Below are 17,954 nucleotides of genomic sequence, written 5' to 3'. Positions count from 1 at the left end.
TGATCAAGGAGGTGAAATACTTATGCTGAGGACTATAAAACATTTGGATAAAGGAAATTAAAGATGATTCAAAGAAATGGAAAGCTATCCCATGCTCTTGGGTTGCAATAATTAATATTATTAAAATGGCCACACTACTCAAAGCAATCTACACATTAATGTGATCTCTATCAAATTACCCATGACGTTTTCCACAGAACTAGAACTAATAATCCTAAAATGTATATGGAACCATAAAAGACCCAGATTTGCCAAAGAAATCCTGAGGAAAAAGAACAAAGCTAGAGGCATAACCCTTCCAGACTTCAAACAATACTACAAAGCTACAATAATTAAAACAACGTGGTATTGGCACAAAAACAGACATATGGATCAATGGAACAGAATAGAGAGCCCAGAAATAAACCCACACATCTACAGTCAATCTTCGACAAAGGAGGCAAGAATATACAATGGAGAAAAGACAGTCTCTTCAGCAAGTGGTGTTGGGAAAGCTGGAAAGGTGAAGTTAGAACACACCCTCTCACCATACACAAAAGTAAATTCAAAATGACTTAAAGACTTAAATATAAAACATGACACCATAGAACTCCTAGAAGAGAATATAGGCAGAACATTCTCTGACATAAACGTACCAATATTTCTTAGCTCAGTTTCCCAAGGCAATAGAAGTAAAAACAAAAGTAAACAAATGGGACCTTATCAAACTTATAAGCTTTTGCACAGCAAAGGAAACCATAAACAAAAAGACAACCTACTGGGAGAAAATATTTGCGAATGATTTGACTGACAAGGGCTTAATTTCCAAAATATACAAACAGCTCATACAACTCAATAACAAAAAAAACCCAATCAAAAAAATGGGCAGAAGACCTAAATAGACATTCCTCCAAAGAAGACATACACATGGCCAACAGGCACATGAAAAGATGCACAACATCACTAATTATTAGAGAAATGCAAGTCAAAACTATAATGAGGTACCACCTCACACCAGTCAGAATGGCCATCATTAAAAAGCCTACAAATAACAAATGCTGGAGTGGGTGTGGAGGAAAGGGAACCCTCCTACACTGTTGATGGGGAATGTAAATTGGTGCAGGCACTATGGAAAACAGTGTGGAGACTCCTTCAAAAACTAAAATAGAGTTGCCATATGATCCAGCAATCCCACTCCTGGGCATATATCTGGAGAAAACTCTAATTTGAAAAAGGTACATGCACCCAACGTTCTTAGCACTATTCACAATAGCCAAGACATGGAAACAACTTAAATGACCATTGACAGATGAATGAATAAAGAAGATGTGGTATATATACACAATGGAATACTACTCAGCCATAAAAAAGAATGAAATAATGCCATTTACAGCAACATGGATGGACCTAGAGGTTATACCAAGTGAAGTAAGTCAGAAAGAGAAATACCATATGATATCACTTATGTGGAATCTAAAATATGACACAAATGAACTTGAAATAGACTCACAGACCTAGAAAACAAACTTACGGTTACCAAAGGGGAAAGGGGTGGGAGGGGGCAGGGATAAATTAGTTTAGGATTAGCAGAAACAAACTACCATATATAAAATAGATAAACAACTAGGTCTAACTGTATAGCACAGGGAACTATATTCAATATCCTGTAATAAGCCATAATGGAAAAGAATATGAAAGAGAATATATATGTGAATAACTGAATCACTTTGCTGTACACCAGAAACTAACAGAACATTGTAAATCAACTATACCTCAATTAAAACAAAAGCAAAAGCAAGCCCCTCTGATGATACTGATGCATGCTCAAGTTTGGAAACCACTGGTTTAGACTAGGACATAATGTGAAGTGAAGCTTTCGGGACCAGCTAATTTTGTTTTGATCTAACCTCACCAGGCCTCCTACCTATGACTAGAAGCATCAGGAGTGTGTATCACTGGTCACAGTTATGGTTACAGGGCAAAGGGGGTAGATGGCTCAGCATAGGGTCACTACACCACTGCAAAAACAAGTCTTGATATAACTGGAGAAGGCATTTCTTCCAGTTATGATGGAGAGCTCTGTCAAGAAAGTTCATAAGGACTGCCTCTGGTTTAGCCACCTGGGGGGCTTGTTCTCACATAGGAAAGTGACTTGCAGAATTTTACTGGGTACCTGATGGTCAGATGAGCAGGAGTCAGGGACCTGGGTCCAAATCCAAGCTCTAACTTTTACTAGCTGAGTTTCCTTGGACAAGTTATGACAGTTCTTGCCTGTAGACTAGGGTTAATGATACATGCTGCTTAGGGTTGGTGGGGGATTAATTGAGGTCATGTACAATATACCTGGCACAGAGCAGGTGCTTAATAAATGAATGCCGTCACCAGGGTCCTTGGATGTCTCAGGACTGCTCAGGAAGGACCACTGCGGGGGGTATGTAACCATACATGGCCTTTTCTTGTAATGTTAAGATGGTAGAAATAGGCAGGAAAAATGTAATTAAGATTTGTGCTATAGGAAAAAGAAACTGAAGATGAATTTTAATGACTCTAAGTTCAGCACAGGCCTTATATTGAATTATCTGCTAAGATTCAAATTATCTAAATAGGAAAGCTATTTTTATGATTTAAAATATTATATTGGCAGATTCATTGTAATGCTATGCTATCAAAGAGTGATGTTAAAATTTAAATTATTTTGAAGTGTGACCATGGTAAGTGTAATCCTTAAAAATTCACTTATAAGGGCTTCCCTGGTGGCGCAGCGGTTGAGAGTCCGCCTGCCGATGCAGGGGACACGGGTTCGTGCCCCGGTCCAGGAAGATCCCACATGCCGCGGAGCGGCTGGGCCCGTGAGCCATGGCCGCTGAGCCTGCGCGTCCGGAGCCTGTGCTCCGCAGCGGGAGAGGCCACCACAGTGAGAGGCCCGCGTACCACAAAAAAAAAAAAAAAAAAAAAAAAAAAAAAAAAAAAAAAATTCACTTATAAGTGCACATAATAAAAGAGTTAGCTTCTGTGAGACGTTTGTAGTGTCTGGCAGTTGTATAAAATTGATTTCATTATGGACAAAGAGGTCTTTTGTGTTAAAAGGGGAATATTTTTATGTTATTTGGTAACCCTTGATTTAGATTGATGAGTTTGAGGTTTTTAATGCCCCTAAAATAATCTCTGCCCCTTTTTCTTAAGCTAATGCCAACCAACAATTATCATTTATGAGATGATCATAAAAAATGAACAGAGAAAAGCATTCTGACAGCTTCTCTACCTATGTTTGGGTGGGAGTTTTCCAGAAGAATGAGAAATATCAGCTCTTATTGTCTTTTCAGTATGTCAAACAGACTCAGTTAATCCCATGCTTGACCGGCTGTGGGGCTGAGGAACTGCAAAGTCGAGTGTCACACAATTCGTGTGAAAACATGAGGGTTATGGGATCCACAGACCATGACTTAGTTAACTTGAATTTTATTTTTTAATGAGAATAACAATGAGCTTTGCAAGCTGATTTAGAGTCTCCACATCTAACTGCATTAGAACTTAATACCCATGAAGTGTGAGTTAGAAAAATGAAATTTTTCAGTACGGTAAATAAACTGAGGAGGCTGGAAACCAGATTGAAGTCTGTAGCCTGGAAAATCAACAGAGACTAAAAATAGTAAGATTAGAGGTGACATTCAACCATGGACCAGCCAAAGGTGGTTTTTAAGTACCACCAAAGGAGAAACCAGGCCATCATATGATAGGTTTAAAAAAATATGTGTCTAGAGAACATTCTGTTTCTTATGTGGGTGTGGAAGGGCACACCTTCCCTTAAAATGTAGATTTGGTTTTCCAAAGTTTTGATTTTTCATGTTCTTTCTCTCGCTAGAATTAAGAGGACACTCCCACTGATTTCTAAGGGAAATGCTGGCATAATCTACATGAAATTGAGAATTCACCTTGATGACATTTGACTGAAGGCTTTAGAATGCAGTTGCTGTTTCTAAATATTAAGCAAATCAGGCAAACAGCTCCAGCGAGCTCTTAGCAAGTAGCCAGAGGATCCCCTTTAGAATAGGCACATAAAAGGATTACAGGGTCCGGAGAAAGAACACAAAGGAGCGTGTTTTGAAATAATCCTTATGCTCTGGGAGCCATCTTGTTTAAATGGCGTCACCTTAACACCGAGGTTCTTGGTAGGTGTTTGCTCACAGGCCTAAAACTTCGTGCATGTGGAGTTTTTGAAAACAGTATTAGTTGGGAAAGTCCTAAATATTGCAAAAACTCCAGATGACTGGCCTGAGCTGTATGTGACTGTCGTGAGCTCTTGACTTACCAGGGGACTGCCAAGTCCTTAGGAGTATCGTTTTTCTTTGTTTGGAATTCCCTTTTCTTATTCCAGAGCTCTCAATAAAGGCCCTGTCTGAGCAGGAGAATGTGGACTGAGTGAGTAGAATTGATAGTCCTGTCTGGCTTCTGCGGTTAAAGGAGGTTGAATGCCAGTAAGTATCCACCCGCCCCCCGCCATAGAAGAGCAGGGAAGTGGAAGTGGATGGTCAACCCGAGACCATTGGTGAAACGAGACTTACGTAGCTCAAAAACCAGTATTCACAAAAACAGTTGAAATCTTGGATCTCATTGTATGATATGCAGACTGCAATGTGAGAAAAGGAGATTATGGATGTTAGTATAATTAGGACATTGCTGATTATAAAAAGAAATAACAAAATTAGTCCAATTTCTCACATTTCCTTTTCATTTGGGCGAAAAACTCTCTCAGACTTTCCTTGACAGAAATTCAGCTCGGCAAACATTGAATACCAACCATGCCAAGTGCTAAGCCCTGGGTGTTCAAAGATGAGTGTGACTCAGTCCCTGACCCAGAGAGCACTTAATCTAATGGAGAATAGCCATTGTTAATGCCGATTTTATGCACTAAAAGTATTTTTTTGTGATAATATTTGAGGCCCAATGACCAAAAATACCTTCTTTATTAAAATTCTCACATGATTCGTCCCCTGTGAGGCCAAACCTGTGTTACAAAGGCATGGGCAAAACCAATTTCTTTGTAGACTGTAGATCCAAATGTGAAACAGTAAAGATTCTAGAGGAGAACATTAGACACTATCTTCATGACCTCAGGGTAGGCAAAGATTTCTTAAATAGCACACAAAATATGCTTACCAAAGATGGAAAAAGTGATCACATTAGACTACATTAAAATAATTTCAGTTCATTACATGATACCATTAAGAAAATGAAGTCTGGGGAATGGAAGAAGACTTTGCAATACAAATATTCAACAAAGGATTTGTGTGTAGTATATATAAAGAACTTCTATAAATTAATAAGAAAAAAGGTAGATTACCAATAGAAATGTGGGAAATAGACTTGAGTAAGCACTTCACAAAAGAGGATGTTGGTTGTCTTGATTGGAGATAGTGACTGGAAGGGAGCACAATGGGCTCCAGGGGTTCTGGTCATAATGTTGGTTATGTGGGTGTGTTTACTCTGTGAAAATCCTTCAAATTATGATTGGTGCACTTTTCTGTAGGTATGTTATAATTTCATTGAGAAAGTGTACATAAAGAAAAGGCCTTGTTGTCTAGGATGAGGAATGTGGCAAAGTATTTTCAGACGTTATCTCTTGTTGGAGCATTGCCTCTACTATGGAAGCAGAGGAAATGTTGAGAGCATGGGCTTTTGCTTGGTTGTTAGGGCAGGTCCAGTTTGTGTAAGAGTCCTACACAAGGAGTGCCAATGTCTTGGGTTAGCAGAAGGCCTTTGGCTACCAATATCCTGAGAAGGGAGGAGGAAAAAATACTTATGGAGAAAGCACTAGAAACAAGCTTGATTACTTTACATTTTCGTGTAGAGCTAACTCAGCCTGGAAGCCTGTTTAAGCCACCATTGATTGATCACTTACCATGTATTGCGGCATTGAGATAGGGACTTTCTGTGCATTAAAATATTTGATCCTCACCACAACCCTGGAAGGTAGGTGCTATTATTTGTCCAGATTTACAAATGAAGAAACTGGGGCTTAGGGAGAGTAAGTAACTTGATTAAGTTCCAGCTAGAAAGTAGCAGCAAGCTGCAACTGGAACCCACATCTTTGTGATTGAAAGCTCACCCCCTTGACTCTATTATTTTGCCTTTTTGGGGGGCAAAACCAATTTTATCTGAGCATAGTGAGAAGAAAAAATAATTACCCTTTATGCACACACACCCACATATATCAAATTTTGATGATCATAGGCACTTTGAAACTGATTTTAAAGTCTGAGGTTTGTTGTACTATAGGTTATGAACTGGAGTTTTCCTTCTCTGTTGTAACATGGTTAGGAACACCTGGATGGGGGTGAGAGAAGACTGAGAAATCTTCCAAGAAACAATGCACATTATCATGGGAATACACTTACATGGGTGACCCATGAGCCCTTCTCAGCGCTTTAGGGACATTGTAATAACCTGAGTAATTGCCTTTGATAGGCTTTGTTTTCTGCTCATTAATGACTCTCCAGGTTAGATTTTATACTTCTTACCACTAATTGAAATACAGAGATCCATAAAATGGATGCAGCCAACTGATTGTTACAACATTGTCTGCATATCAACGTTCTCCTGCCTGCTTGGGTTTGAAGAGAAGGAGAGGAGAAGGGAAAGGGTAAGATAAGGAACCTGTGTTAGCTGAATTTGTTTCAAAAGCCAAATTCTGGAACAGAAGCCAGAATTTTGACACATAAAAATTATTGATATTTGTGCACCGTTAGGGTTTGGGGATTGCCCTACTTAGCATATACATGTCCTCTTTTCCCCTTCTCGTGATACATAGAGCACCTTGGGTACACACTCAGGTACATATTTAATATTTTGAGTTCTTTTGTTCCACGGCTTATTTTTGTTCCCCAGGGTGTTCATGTTTGCAGCCTGTGGAGTGTTTATAGCATCACAATAACAGTGCATCCCCAAATGAAATTTGGATTACTTACTTTCAAATGTGTCTCCCCAGCAATCCAATGACTGTGGAAGCAATATGGTGGAAAGGCACATTATCTGATTTGAATAGAAATATATGTGGGTATGATTTTAGAGATTTCTGTTTATTAAAAAAAGAAATCTTCTTTTATCCTTGGGGCTAGTTATCCCACTTTTATTGCTGTGGTAATACACAAGAAAGAAACAAGTTGAAATAATTGAAAATGCCCACATCGAGCTCAACTTATTTAGTTTATCTTAGTTATATGTACTTGTTTGATGTACAGATGCTTATAGAAAACTGGACAGAAGCTCTGGGTTCCTTTTTTTTTTTTGAAATGTAGAACTTCTAGTTTAGAAGTAGATTCTGCTTTAGGGAATATGTAGTTATTTATTAATTTGATTAGCACTGTACATTGTATCTTGAAGCTATTCAAAGTACTGTAGGAGCATCTGTTGTACCATCATTTGGAGGCTGCTAGGTTGTTTCAGAAATAAATACCAATTGCCTTGACAACTGCAGTTTGACATAGCTCGATGTAGCCAGTGCCATGGTGCTGTGTGGGAATTCTTTGTCTTGGCTTCATGTTGGTAAATTGATATTCTCAGGTACCTCCAAGGTGTTATTTTCTGGGGAGGGTAGTTTTTATTGAGTCTTGGCTTTCCTAGTTCCTTATTTAATGAAATAGTGACAGCTGTCATTTTCTACCTTCAAACAATAGCATCAGTGATTTTATAAACAGAAAATCATTTTCCAGGTGGGCTTGTGTCCATGCTGGCAGCCATTTTATATACATGGCCTCATTTTAAATGGCCAGGACTTTGAATGTGTAAATGGGCAAGTTTTCAGGCAATTTGGGTAGGCTTTATATTCTTGCTTCTCCATTTCCTGTCTAAACAACGTCTTCCGTGTCCACAGCATGTTTATGCAACATTGAATAAAACTTCTAATGGGAAATTTCTTACAGGTGACCTCCCTGAGAGGCTGGGCTGTGAAGAAATCTTAAGAAACCCGACCCTGATGAAATTGCCTCCGTTGAGAATATTACTCAGTGCAGAAACGAGGAATAGAATTCAGTTATTTTTGGTTCTTGAAAAAATGAATTCTGGGTTTTTTTTGTGTGTAGGTGGCAGAAAACATTAACCCTGGCAGAAGGTCCAGTCTCAGTTGGAAATTGAACTTTTGGTTTCTTTGAATTAGGAGAACCTTGGAGAAGAGGATGTTAAAATATTTTTTATTTGAACCTCAAGCAATTTGGAATCGGTTCTACTGTCTGCATATCTTTTATAGACGTATCTTTTCCAGGGTTGTCTGTCTCTACATTTAATTTTCTGGAGGCTGGGACTGATTATCAAATGACCTCCAACTCAGCATCACCTGTGGCTGGATACTAATGAATCCTTTTTTAACCTTCCTAGCACTTTTGGAGAAATCAATCAGTAGAAGGCGGGACACCGAAGCCATACAGAAAGCCAAAATCCTTTATTCATCTTGCATGAATGAGAGTGAGTAATAAAGAAAATAAATAAAATAATTTACCACCTTTATTTTTCAGAGTTCTGTTAATGCTTAAAGATATTGTTTAAGGAAAAAGAGAACTACTAAGAATTCTACTAATATTTAAAGGTGATGCTTAAAGAAAGGAGCTATTTTCCAAGACTGGATTTTGACTACCCCTGCCTTTTTTTTTTTTTTTTTTTTTGCGGTATGCGGGCCTCTCACTGTTGTGGCCTCTCCCGTTGCGGAGCACAGGCTCCGGACGCACAGGCTCAGTGGCCATGGCTCACGGGCCCAGCCGCTCCGCGGCATGTGGGATCTTCCCCGACCGGGGCACGAACCCGGGTCCCCTGAATCGGCAGGCGGACTCTCAACCACTGCGCCACCAGGGAAGCCCTACCCCTGCCTTTTTTTAAAAAATTAATTAATTAATTAAATTTTAGCTGCGTTGGGTCTTCATTGCTGCGCGCAGGCTTTCTCTAGTTGCGGTGAGCGGGGGCTACCCTTTGTTGCGGTGCACGGGCTTCTCATTGCGGTGGCTTCTCTTGTTGCGGAGCACGGGCTCTAGGCACACAGGCTTCAGCAGTTGTGGCTCGCGGGCTCTAGAGCACAGGCTCAGTAGTTGTGGCGCATGGGCTTAGTTACTCTGCGGCATGTGGGATCTTCCCAGACCAGGGCTCAAACCCGTGTCCCCTGCACTGGCAGGCAGATTCTTTTTTTTTTTTTTTTTTTTCTTTTTGCGGTATGTGGGCCTCTCACTGTTGTGGCCTCTCCCGTTGCGGAGCACAGGCTCCGGATGCGCAGGCCCAGCGGCCATGGCTCACGGGCCCAGCCGCTCCGCGGCATATGGGATCCTCCCAGACCGGGGCACGAACCTGTATCCCCTGCATCGGCAGGCGGACTCTTAACCACTGCGCCACCAGGGAGGCCCTAGCAGGCAGATTCTTAACCACTGCACCACCAGAGAAGTCCCTGACTACTCCTGTCTTTTTTTTTTTTTTTTGGAATTTTATTTTATTTTTAATACAGCAGGTTCTTATTAGTTATCTATTTTATACATATTAGTATAATATGGGATGGTGGGATGAATTGGGAGATTCAGACTGACATATATATGTATAAAATAGATAACTACTTCACTCTGTATGATAGTCTCTAGGTCCATCCATGTCTCTACAAATGACCCAATTTCATTCCTTTTTATGGCTGAGTAATATTCCATTGTATATATGTACCACATCTTCTTTATCCATTCATCTGTCAACGGGCATTTAGGTTGCTTCCGTGACCTGGCTATTGTAAACAGTGCTGCAGTGAACATTGAAGTGCATGTGTCTTTTTGAATTATGGTTTTCTCTGGGTATATGCCCAGTAGTGGGATTGCTGGGTCATATGGTAATTCTGTTTTTAGTTTTTTAAGGAACCTCCATATTGTTCTCCATAGTGGCTGTATCAATTTACATTCCTACCAACAGTGCAAGAGGGTTCCCTTTTCTCCACACCCTCTCCAGCATTTGTTGTTTGTAGATTTTCTGATAATGCCCGTTCTAACAGGTGTGAGATGATACCTCATTGTAGTTTTGATTTGCATTTCTCTAATAATTAGTGATGTTGAGCAGCTTTTCATGTGCTTCTTGGCCATCTGTATGTCTTCTTTGGAGAGATGTCTGTTTAGGTCTTCTGCCCATTTTTGCATTGGGTTGTTTGTTTTTTTTAATATTGAGCTGCATGAGCTGTTTATATATTTTGGAGATTAATTCTTTGTCCGTTAATTCATTCGCAAATATTTAACATTGCTCATTGGCTTGGGTCAGTATAGTGAGCCCACCTTTTATTGTTGGGAATATTGGGCAGGTTCCCTAGTCAGCTCTCCTGGCAAGAACATCAGGTTTAGACAGTCACACTGAAGTATGAGTCATAGGTAGTTCTGTTTCTGTGGTTAGCTCAGTCCACTGCACCTCTCCCTAAAAAGTTAGGTTGGGACCTTACTGGAATTTTCTCTTGAGAAGATACACTTGCTTTCTAGTTTGGTGATCGAGTTTGCAATTCTAACTCTCTCTTCATATTTGCTCCCTTTCAGAAGCGATCGAAAAAGCAGATGCCAAGCCATTGTTACATATCCTGCGGCACTCACCTTTCCGCTGGCCTGTGCTCGAATCTAATATCGGCCCTGAAGGGGTTTGGTCAGAGAGAAAGTTCAGCCTTCTTCAGACACTTGCAACGTTTCGTGGCCAATACAGCAATTCTGTGTTCATTCGTTTGTATGTGTCCTCTGATGACAAGGTGTCCAACGAACACGTCTTGAAGGTATAGTGAGGACTCCTTCATCATGCTTGTTTAGTCCAAGGTTAGCCTTTTTGGGTTGCCTTCTCAAGGAAAGAGACTCATACCACCTTAGTGAAATGATAAGGTTAAAAATTCTGTTAAACGTTAGGATCTAGACTATTCCCTACCCACCCCCCACTCCCCACCCCCCCAGATTTGCAGATTGTAAATCATGAACACACTGTTTTTGTCAGCCTTGCAAGAAGCCAGTGAGTGAGTTTCAAGTGATCTGTAATCTGGCTCTCGAATATCTACCCTGAGCATGTGTAGGGCCCCTTAATTCTGGTGGGGAGACATGAGCAAAGACTTTCTGAACTCTGCTCTTCCTCTCCCCTCATTCCCCTGACCAAGGAGTGAACACGTGCTATGGTTCATTGTTTTCCTTCACTAACATCTTGTGTACATGCCTAAAATTTCATTGTCACGTTGTCTTGAATCTCTTGTCCTTCCTTTCAAAAGATAAGGCAAAACTTGTTCCAAGTGCTTGGTTGCATTTTCTGTTAGGAGAGTAAACATCTCTTCCATAAAGGAATGGGCCATGAGGACATACCCTGAGGTGGAGTATTACATTGGTAAAATCAGGAGACTGTCAGAAAACTGCCAACAGTGGAAGATTCATCAGTCAAAGAACTTGGCAAGAATGCAAATAGCACTTTTCAAATTGTTTTGTCTTTTGATTCTATTTTTTTTTTTTTTTTTGCTTCTGTGGTTACTTTAGTAATGAAAATTTTGTTGAACTGCTGATTTTTTCCCCCAGTTCTGTTCTTTGTTAAACCAGAAAATATTAATGATATATTGATATTTAAATCATAGAAATATAAAACCTTTAGAGTGTATTATCCTCTCCTGATATAAGTCAACTTTTAAAAATCTATACCCTGGAGTTTATTTTTTGATTTATACCAAGGGGCTGGCAAATTTTTTTCTGTAAAAGACCAGATAGGAAATATTTTAGGCTGTGCGGGCCATATTATCTTTCTCAACTACTCAACTCTGCTGTTATACCTGGTAAAGCAGCTGTAGACAATATGTACATACATGGGTGTGGCTGTAAGGTGGGCTGGCCTGCAGGCTGTAGTTTGTCCCTCTCTAGTTTAGGCAATGGCAGTCTCAATAAAAATATCTTTAGTCACTGAAAGAATTCCCATCTCCTCAAGAGGAAATTCTTAATTACAGAGACAGCTGTATATCTGTGCTGGGTGATGGAGCAACAACATGACACTGAGACATATTCTAATGCTCTCAGGATAAGACATGCTCTTCAATGCTCTATGATCATGGTGATGGTCCAATTGACCTCTGTCCCATGTTGATAGATTACTCACTTAAGAAAAACAAACAAACCAGGTTTTAAAACTCTCATTCTTAATTTCAGAACTATTATGGTATCCCTTCCAAACACCTTAAGTGTTTTTTTTTTTCCTCAATTTTTTTTTCGATTTTTTTTTTTTTTTTTTGCGGTACACGGGCCTCTCACTGCTGTGGCCTCTCCCGCTGCGGAGCACAGGCTCAGCAGCCATGGCTCACGGGCCTAGCCGCTCCACGGCATGTGGGATCTTCCCAGACCGGGGCACGAACCCGTGTCCCCTGCATCAGCAGGCAGACTCTCAACCACTGCGCCACCAGGGAAGCCCTTACGTGGTGTTTTGAAGTAAGTTGGAGACTGTCTTTCAAACTTAAGTTTATGTACTCTATTGCATGATAGATCTTGATTTCCACACAAGTTAATTAATTGCAAATGCTAACCATTTCAGTTTTCACCAATTTCTGGATCTAGTATAAGAACTGAATTCATTTAAACATTTTATTATGGAAAATAATACAAATAAAAGTAAGAAGAATAGTACTATAAACTCCCATGTACTCATCAACCCACCTTCAACAGCCAGCAACTTTTGGCTCTTCTTGTTTCATCTGATACACCTCCTTTTGGAGAGGAGGCTGGAACATTGTGTAGCAAATCCAAGGTATAATATCATTGCACTGATAAATACATCAGTGTTTATCTAATGGAAAGGACTATTACAACAACCAAAAAAGTAATTGTAATTCCATAGTTAACATCTAATACCTGGTGAATTTTCAGTTTTCCTGATTGTCTCAAACATGTCCTTTAAAAAAATTAAACAGTTGGTCTTTGGTTCAGGTTCCAAATAAGAATCACATGTGCATTTGGTTGACACATCTATTTTAATTTATAGCATACTAGATTTGACTGATTTCAGGGTAACCTAATAGCTAATGAGAGAAAATTCTTGTTTATAGGAGAATCACAGCTTTAAAAATGCAGGAGAAATAATAGAATTTAAAAGTTAGCATTTTTTAAAATCCCTAATGAAAAAAAGAATTAAGGCAACTATCACCAATAGCTGCTAAAGCTATTAGATGAATGGTTGATGGAGAAATTCAGGATAGAGAGACCAGACTGACATCAAATGAACCCAGATGTTAATGGTAGCATTGCTAAAAGTGGGAAAACCAGATTTTGTGTGCCTCCTGATACCATGCAGTGGGAAGCATATGCTATCACCAATGATGCCAAAAGAAAAGGAAAAAAAAATGAACTTGGATCTAATCAAGCCTGTAGTTTTAACACCAGCTTACAGGAAACACGGGGAATAGAGGATCGTGGCAATCAATTTTTAACAGCTTGCCTTGCACACTTAATATTCAATTAAACTGATCCTAGAAACACTGAACTGTCAATAACAGAACACTTTCCAAATGTAAGGAGGCACTCATGTGCTTACTACCGGTCTCTTCTGCCAAGATGGCAGCTTCCTCCAAACTGATGTGTTTGAGCATGGCCTGGCATTTGAGTGCAGTATGCATTTGCTTTAGTTATGTCCCTGTTTGTACCATTTTATATGAGTGGATGACTTAACAAGATAGAGCTATAGTCTTTCTAATCATGACAGAGCTGCTAGAAGTTCAAGCATGTGTCTAGATATTGGTAGGAAAAGGTTTCTTCTGAGATCTGCCTAAAACCCAGTGAACCTGATAACAAAAACTAGTGTATCTATGGCTGCCAGTGTTGTAGAATTTGTGGGTGTTGCTTTTGTTAGAAATAGTTAAAACTATAAAAAAATCTAACTGAATATTTGAAGCCCCTGAAGCACCTTTTAAGTTTTGTGGAACATAGTTTGAAAACCACCGCCATAGTGGAGAAAAGAGTATGCTTTGGTGTTAAAGAGATTGAGGTTTGTGGTTTGGCTTTGTGACTTACTCACTGAATGTGTGTGCAGATTGTTTCACTTCTCCCAGTTTCATTGTCCCCATGTGGAATGAAGGGTGAATTAGAATTTACTTTTCACTGTTGCTGTGAGATTTAAATAGGATGAATTTGGTGACAATTTACAGGATAGATGCTGGTACACAGTAGCACGTGACAAAAGGACCTTTCTCTTAAAGCATGACTAGGCAACTGGTCAGAACCATTTGGGGACTGTTTCTCTTCAATTTCTGTGCCAAACATGTGTGTCTCAGATCTCAAGTTCAGATGTGCGAGAAATAGCCATTTTCTTTAGTCAGTCAGTCTCATCTCTGACTCTGAGCTCCCACCCCAACCTTTTAGTTGGAAACTGAACCAGTCTAGGCCCTTCCCCACTTCCCGGCTACTCCATTTCTCAGCCTTCTCCTAGGGTATTGGGAGACCCTCTGATCATAAGTTATGTGTTTCTGAAAAGAAACCTGCCATCCCAGCCCATGTAGCCACTTCAGGTGTTCCTCTCTGCTGCTGGGGCCCTGGGCCTCCCAGCTCCCTCTCAAATCCTGCCATTTCTAGGGGCATTGATGGGTCCTTCTGCTCATGAGAAACTTTGACTTCTTTGGCTGCCTAGATCCTCTTTTTGCTCTGGGAGAACTCTCTCTTACCCCCAAACTCTTCTCCCTCAATGTATTTAGACGTCCTTTTCCATCACATTCTATTTTCCTCAATGTTCTTGGGTTTTCTAATCCCACAAACCCATGGGGATAAGAAAAAGGACTCCTTTGGGAAGGTACAGCTCTGTGAGCATACTGCTAGGTGAGCAGGTGGTGCCTTTGGGTGCCTTTCCAACGGGCACATGTATTCCCATGCCAAGAAATGCAGTTTGGCAAGCAGGGGTTGCTCAAACCCACACAGTGGTCCTCTGTAAAGTTCCCCTGTGGCAAGATGGCACAGGATTTGCCACAGACTTAAATGGGAGAAAGGAAATACACAAATACAGGAAACGACAGACTAATGCCTCCCATCATATCTCACTACATGTGTTTGAGTTTATTTTGTGTAAGGAGATACCAAGAATGAGGATTTAAAGGACGATAAAAGACTTGAATATATGTGGTCCTGAAAGAGTGTTCGGAAGGCCAGGGTTGTCTCAGTTTGTGTTACCAGAACAGTGGCTTGAAGTGATCATCACCCAGCGCCTGCATTTATGTGACTCTTAGCAAAATCCGTAAGGATGATAAGGAGAGACTGTCTTGGAAATGAAGTTGTTTCTAACTTTTTTGTCCTTTTCCTGCATCATACTATGTGAGATGTTTCTTTTTGTATTACTGTTTTCTTTCCTAACCCGTGGTGTATTGCAGTAAGAGAAAAAATTCGTATTTCCGTTCAATGTGTCAAAGTTCCTAAATATATATTATACTTTCTACTTGCAATATTAAGGTCAGTTATAAATGCAAGGATTGAAGAACCTCAGATAACACAGTGTCCTAATATTGGCCTCTTGAGAAAGTCTTTTGTCTCGAGTTTATCTGGTTCTAATGAGATTTAGTTGACTGACCTTATTCAATCTGTTTGGTGTATTTAAGATGTTCCCTAGAAACTGTAGCAATCTGAAAGTTTAAAACAGGTCCGGTAACTTCACTTGAATCATCTAAACTTTTACAATAAGTGGATTTAACTTCATTTCATCAGAGGGAAGCTTTGGCTTTCTTGATATTGTCTACACAGTTTCCTTTCCTTTGAGACTGAAGCTCAAAAAATTCTCCAAGTGGTCTAAATCTAGTTGAAACCCAAAGCATCTTAATCATAATATTATGTTTCATGTTCCTGGCTTACTTAATTTTTGGAAGAAATGGTGGTATATGGGGAATTGGAATAGGATGAAGCCAGGCTGGCTTATGATTTGGTTGTTTGGGGCCAGTTAGCGAAGAAGATTGAACACAATAATTTGAGGTTTTTAGCAATACACCCAGGCAAGATGGATGTTATGAAAACATCTTTTTCCCCCAATTTACTTAACTTTTTAAATGTGTGAATAAGATTTAAGGTAGAAAATCTGCTGTTGCGTTCAGTTTTATTCAGTCTTTGGGCAGTTGCTGATACTCAAGAAAACAGAAAGAACAACCATAGATTTAGAGAAGGTTCTGGAACTTTAAAATCTTTTATTTAAAAATTTATATACAGTTAAATTCACTTTTTTTTAAATTCACTTTTTGTGAAGCACAAGTCTGTAAGTTTTTACAAATGCATGGAGTCATGTAATCACCACCATAAGAAAGAGAATAGTCCCATCACTCCCTCAAAATTTACCTCGTGTTGCCCCTTTGTAGTCATCCACTCTCCCCATCCCCAAACCCTGTTCTCCATCCCTACAGTTTTGCCTCTTTTGGAATGTGATTAAAATTTGCCCATGCTGTTGCCTGTATCAGTAGTTCATTCCTTTTTATGAGTGAGTAGTAGTCCATTGTGTATCACAGTTTATCCATTTGCCAGTTGAAGAACATTTGGGTTGTTTCTAGTTTGGGGCAATAATGAATAAAGTTACATGCAGGTTTTTGCATGAGCATAAGTTTCATTCCTCTTGGGTAAATAGCTAGGAAGTGAGATTGCTGGGTCACATGTAGGTGTATGTTCAATTTTACAAGAAACTGTCAAACCAATTTCCAAAGTGGCTCTGTCATGTTGCCTTCCCAACAACAGTGTGTGAATGATCTAGTTTTTCTACATCCTCACCATCACTTGGCATTATAAGTTGTTGTTTTTTTTTTTTTTTTTTTTTTTTTTTTTTGCCATCCTAGTACATGTATAGTGGTGTTCCATTGTGGGTTTAGTTTACATTTTGCTAATGACTGGTGATGTTCAGCATCTTTTCATTAATTTATTTTCCGCTTGAATATTTTTTTTGGTGAAGTGTTTGTTCAGATCTTTTGTCCAGTTTTAAATTGGGTTGTTTGTTTTCTTATTGAGTTGTGAGGACTCTTTATATATGCTGGATACAAGTCCTTTGTCATATATGTGATTTTCAAATTTTTTCTCCCTGTCTGTAGCTTGTCTTTTTCATTCTCTTAACAATGTCTTTCACAGAGCAAAAATATTTAATGATGATGAAGTCCAATTTATTTTTTCTTTTATGGATCTGATTTTGGTGTCTTTGTCTAACCCCAGGTCAAAGATTTTCCCCTATGTTTTCTCCTAGAAGTTTTATAGTGTTAGTTTTTACATGTAGGTCTATGATCCATTTTGAATTAATTTTTGTACAAGTTGTGAGGTGTGGGTTGAGATTCATTTTTTTTTTGGCAGATGGATGTCTGATTGTTGTAGCTCATTTTCTGAAAAGACTGTATTCCCTTTGATCACCTTTAAGGTGCTGAAAGGTTTTTTTTTTAATTTTAAAAAATATTTATTTTCTTTAATTTTTTGGCTGCATCAGGTCTTAGTTGTGGCATGCAGGATCTTCGTTGTGGCATGTGGGATCTTTTGTTGTGGTGAGGGCTTCTCTCGTTGTGGCATGTGGGTTTTCTCTCTCTAGTTGTGGCGCTCAGGCTCCAGGGCACTTGGGCTCTGTAGTTTGCAGCACGCGGGCTCTCTCGTTGAGGTGTGCGAGCTCAGTAGTTGTGGCACATAGGCTTAGCTGCCCCACAGCATGTGGGATCTTAGTCCCCTGGCCAGGGATCGAACCCACGTCCCCTGCATTGGAAGACGAATTCTTTACCACTGGACCACCAGCAAAGTCCCAGTGCTGAAAGTTTTAATTCAAGAAATTATGCTATACTTTTCTATAATAATAATTCTAGATATTTAGTTGTCTGATTATTGTTTGTATTTTTATCACCTATCTTAAACTTTCCAGAGAGGGTTCTAAAGTTTGCAAAGATTTCTCAAAACAAAATTATTATTGATTCCTTTCCCCCCAAAATGGTGCAATACAGTATTTTAGGGAGAGGGAAGTGGACAGTCTGGTTAATCAGCTTGATGTGGATTGGCATTTTGCAA

At 39.5% G+C, this 17,954-nt stretch overlaps 1 protein-coding gene across 1 annotated transcript in view; it reads left to right on the top strand.

Moving 5' to 3' along the window:
* The window catches only part of PHEX (phosphate regulating endopeptidase X-linked), a 197,259-nt gene that overhangs the window by 30,719 nt on the left and 148,586 nt on the right, over positions 1-17,954 (top strand). The window contains exons 4-5 of the mRNA XM_060087064.1: positions 8,350-8,436; positions 10,509-10,735. Of these exons, the coding sequence (XP_059943047.1) occupies positions 8,350-8,436; positions 10,509-10,735 (314 nt within the window). The remainder of the gene's footprint in view (positions 1-8,349; positions 8,437-10,508; positions 10,736-17,954) is intronic.

Source organism: Mesoplodon densirostris, chromosome X (genome assembly GCF_025265405.1).
Source record: "Mesoplodon densirostris isolate mMesDen1 chromosome X, mMesDen1 primary haplotype, whole genome shotgun sequence".
Classification (NCBI taxonomy): Eukaryota; Metazoa; Chordata; class Mammalia; order Artiodactyla; family Ziphiidae; genus Mesoplodon; species Mesoplodon densirostris.
This window is presented reverse-complemented; position numbering and strand designations above follow the sequence as displayed.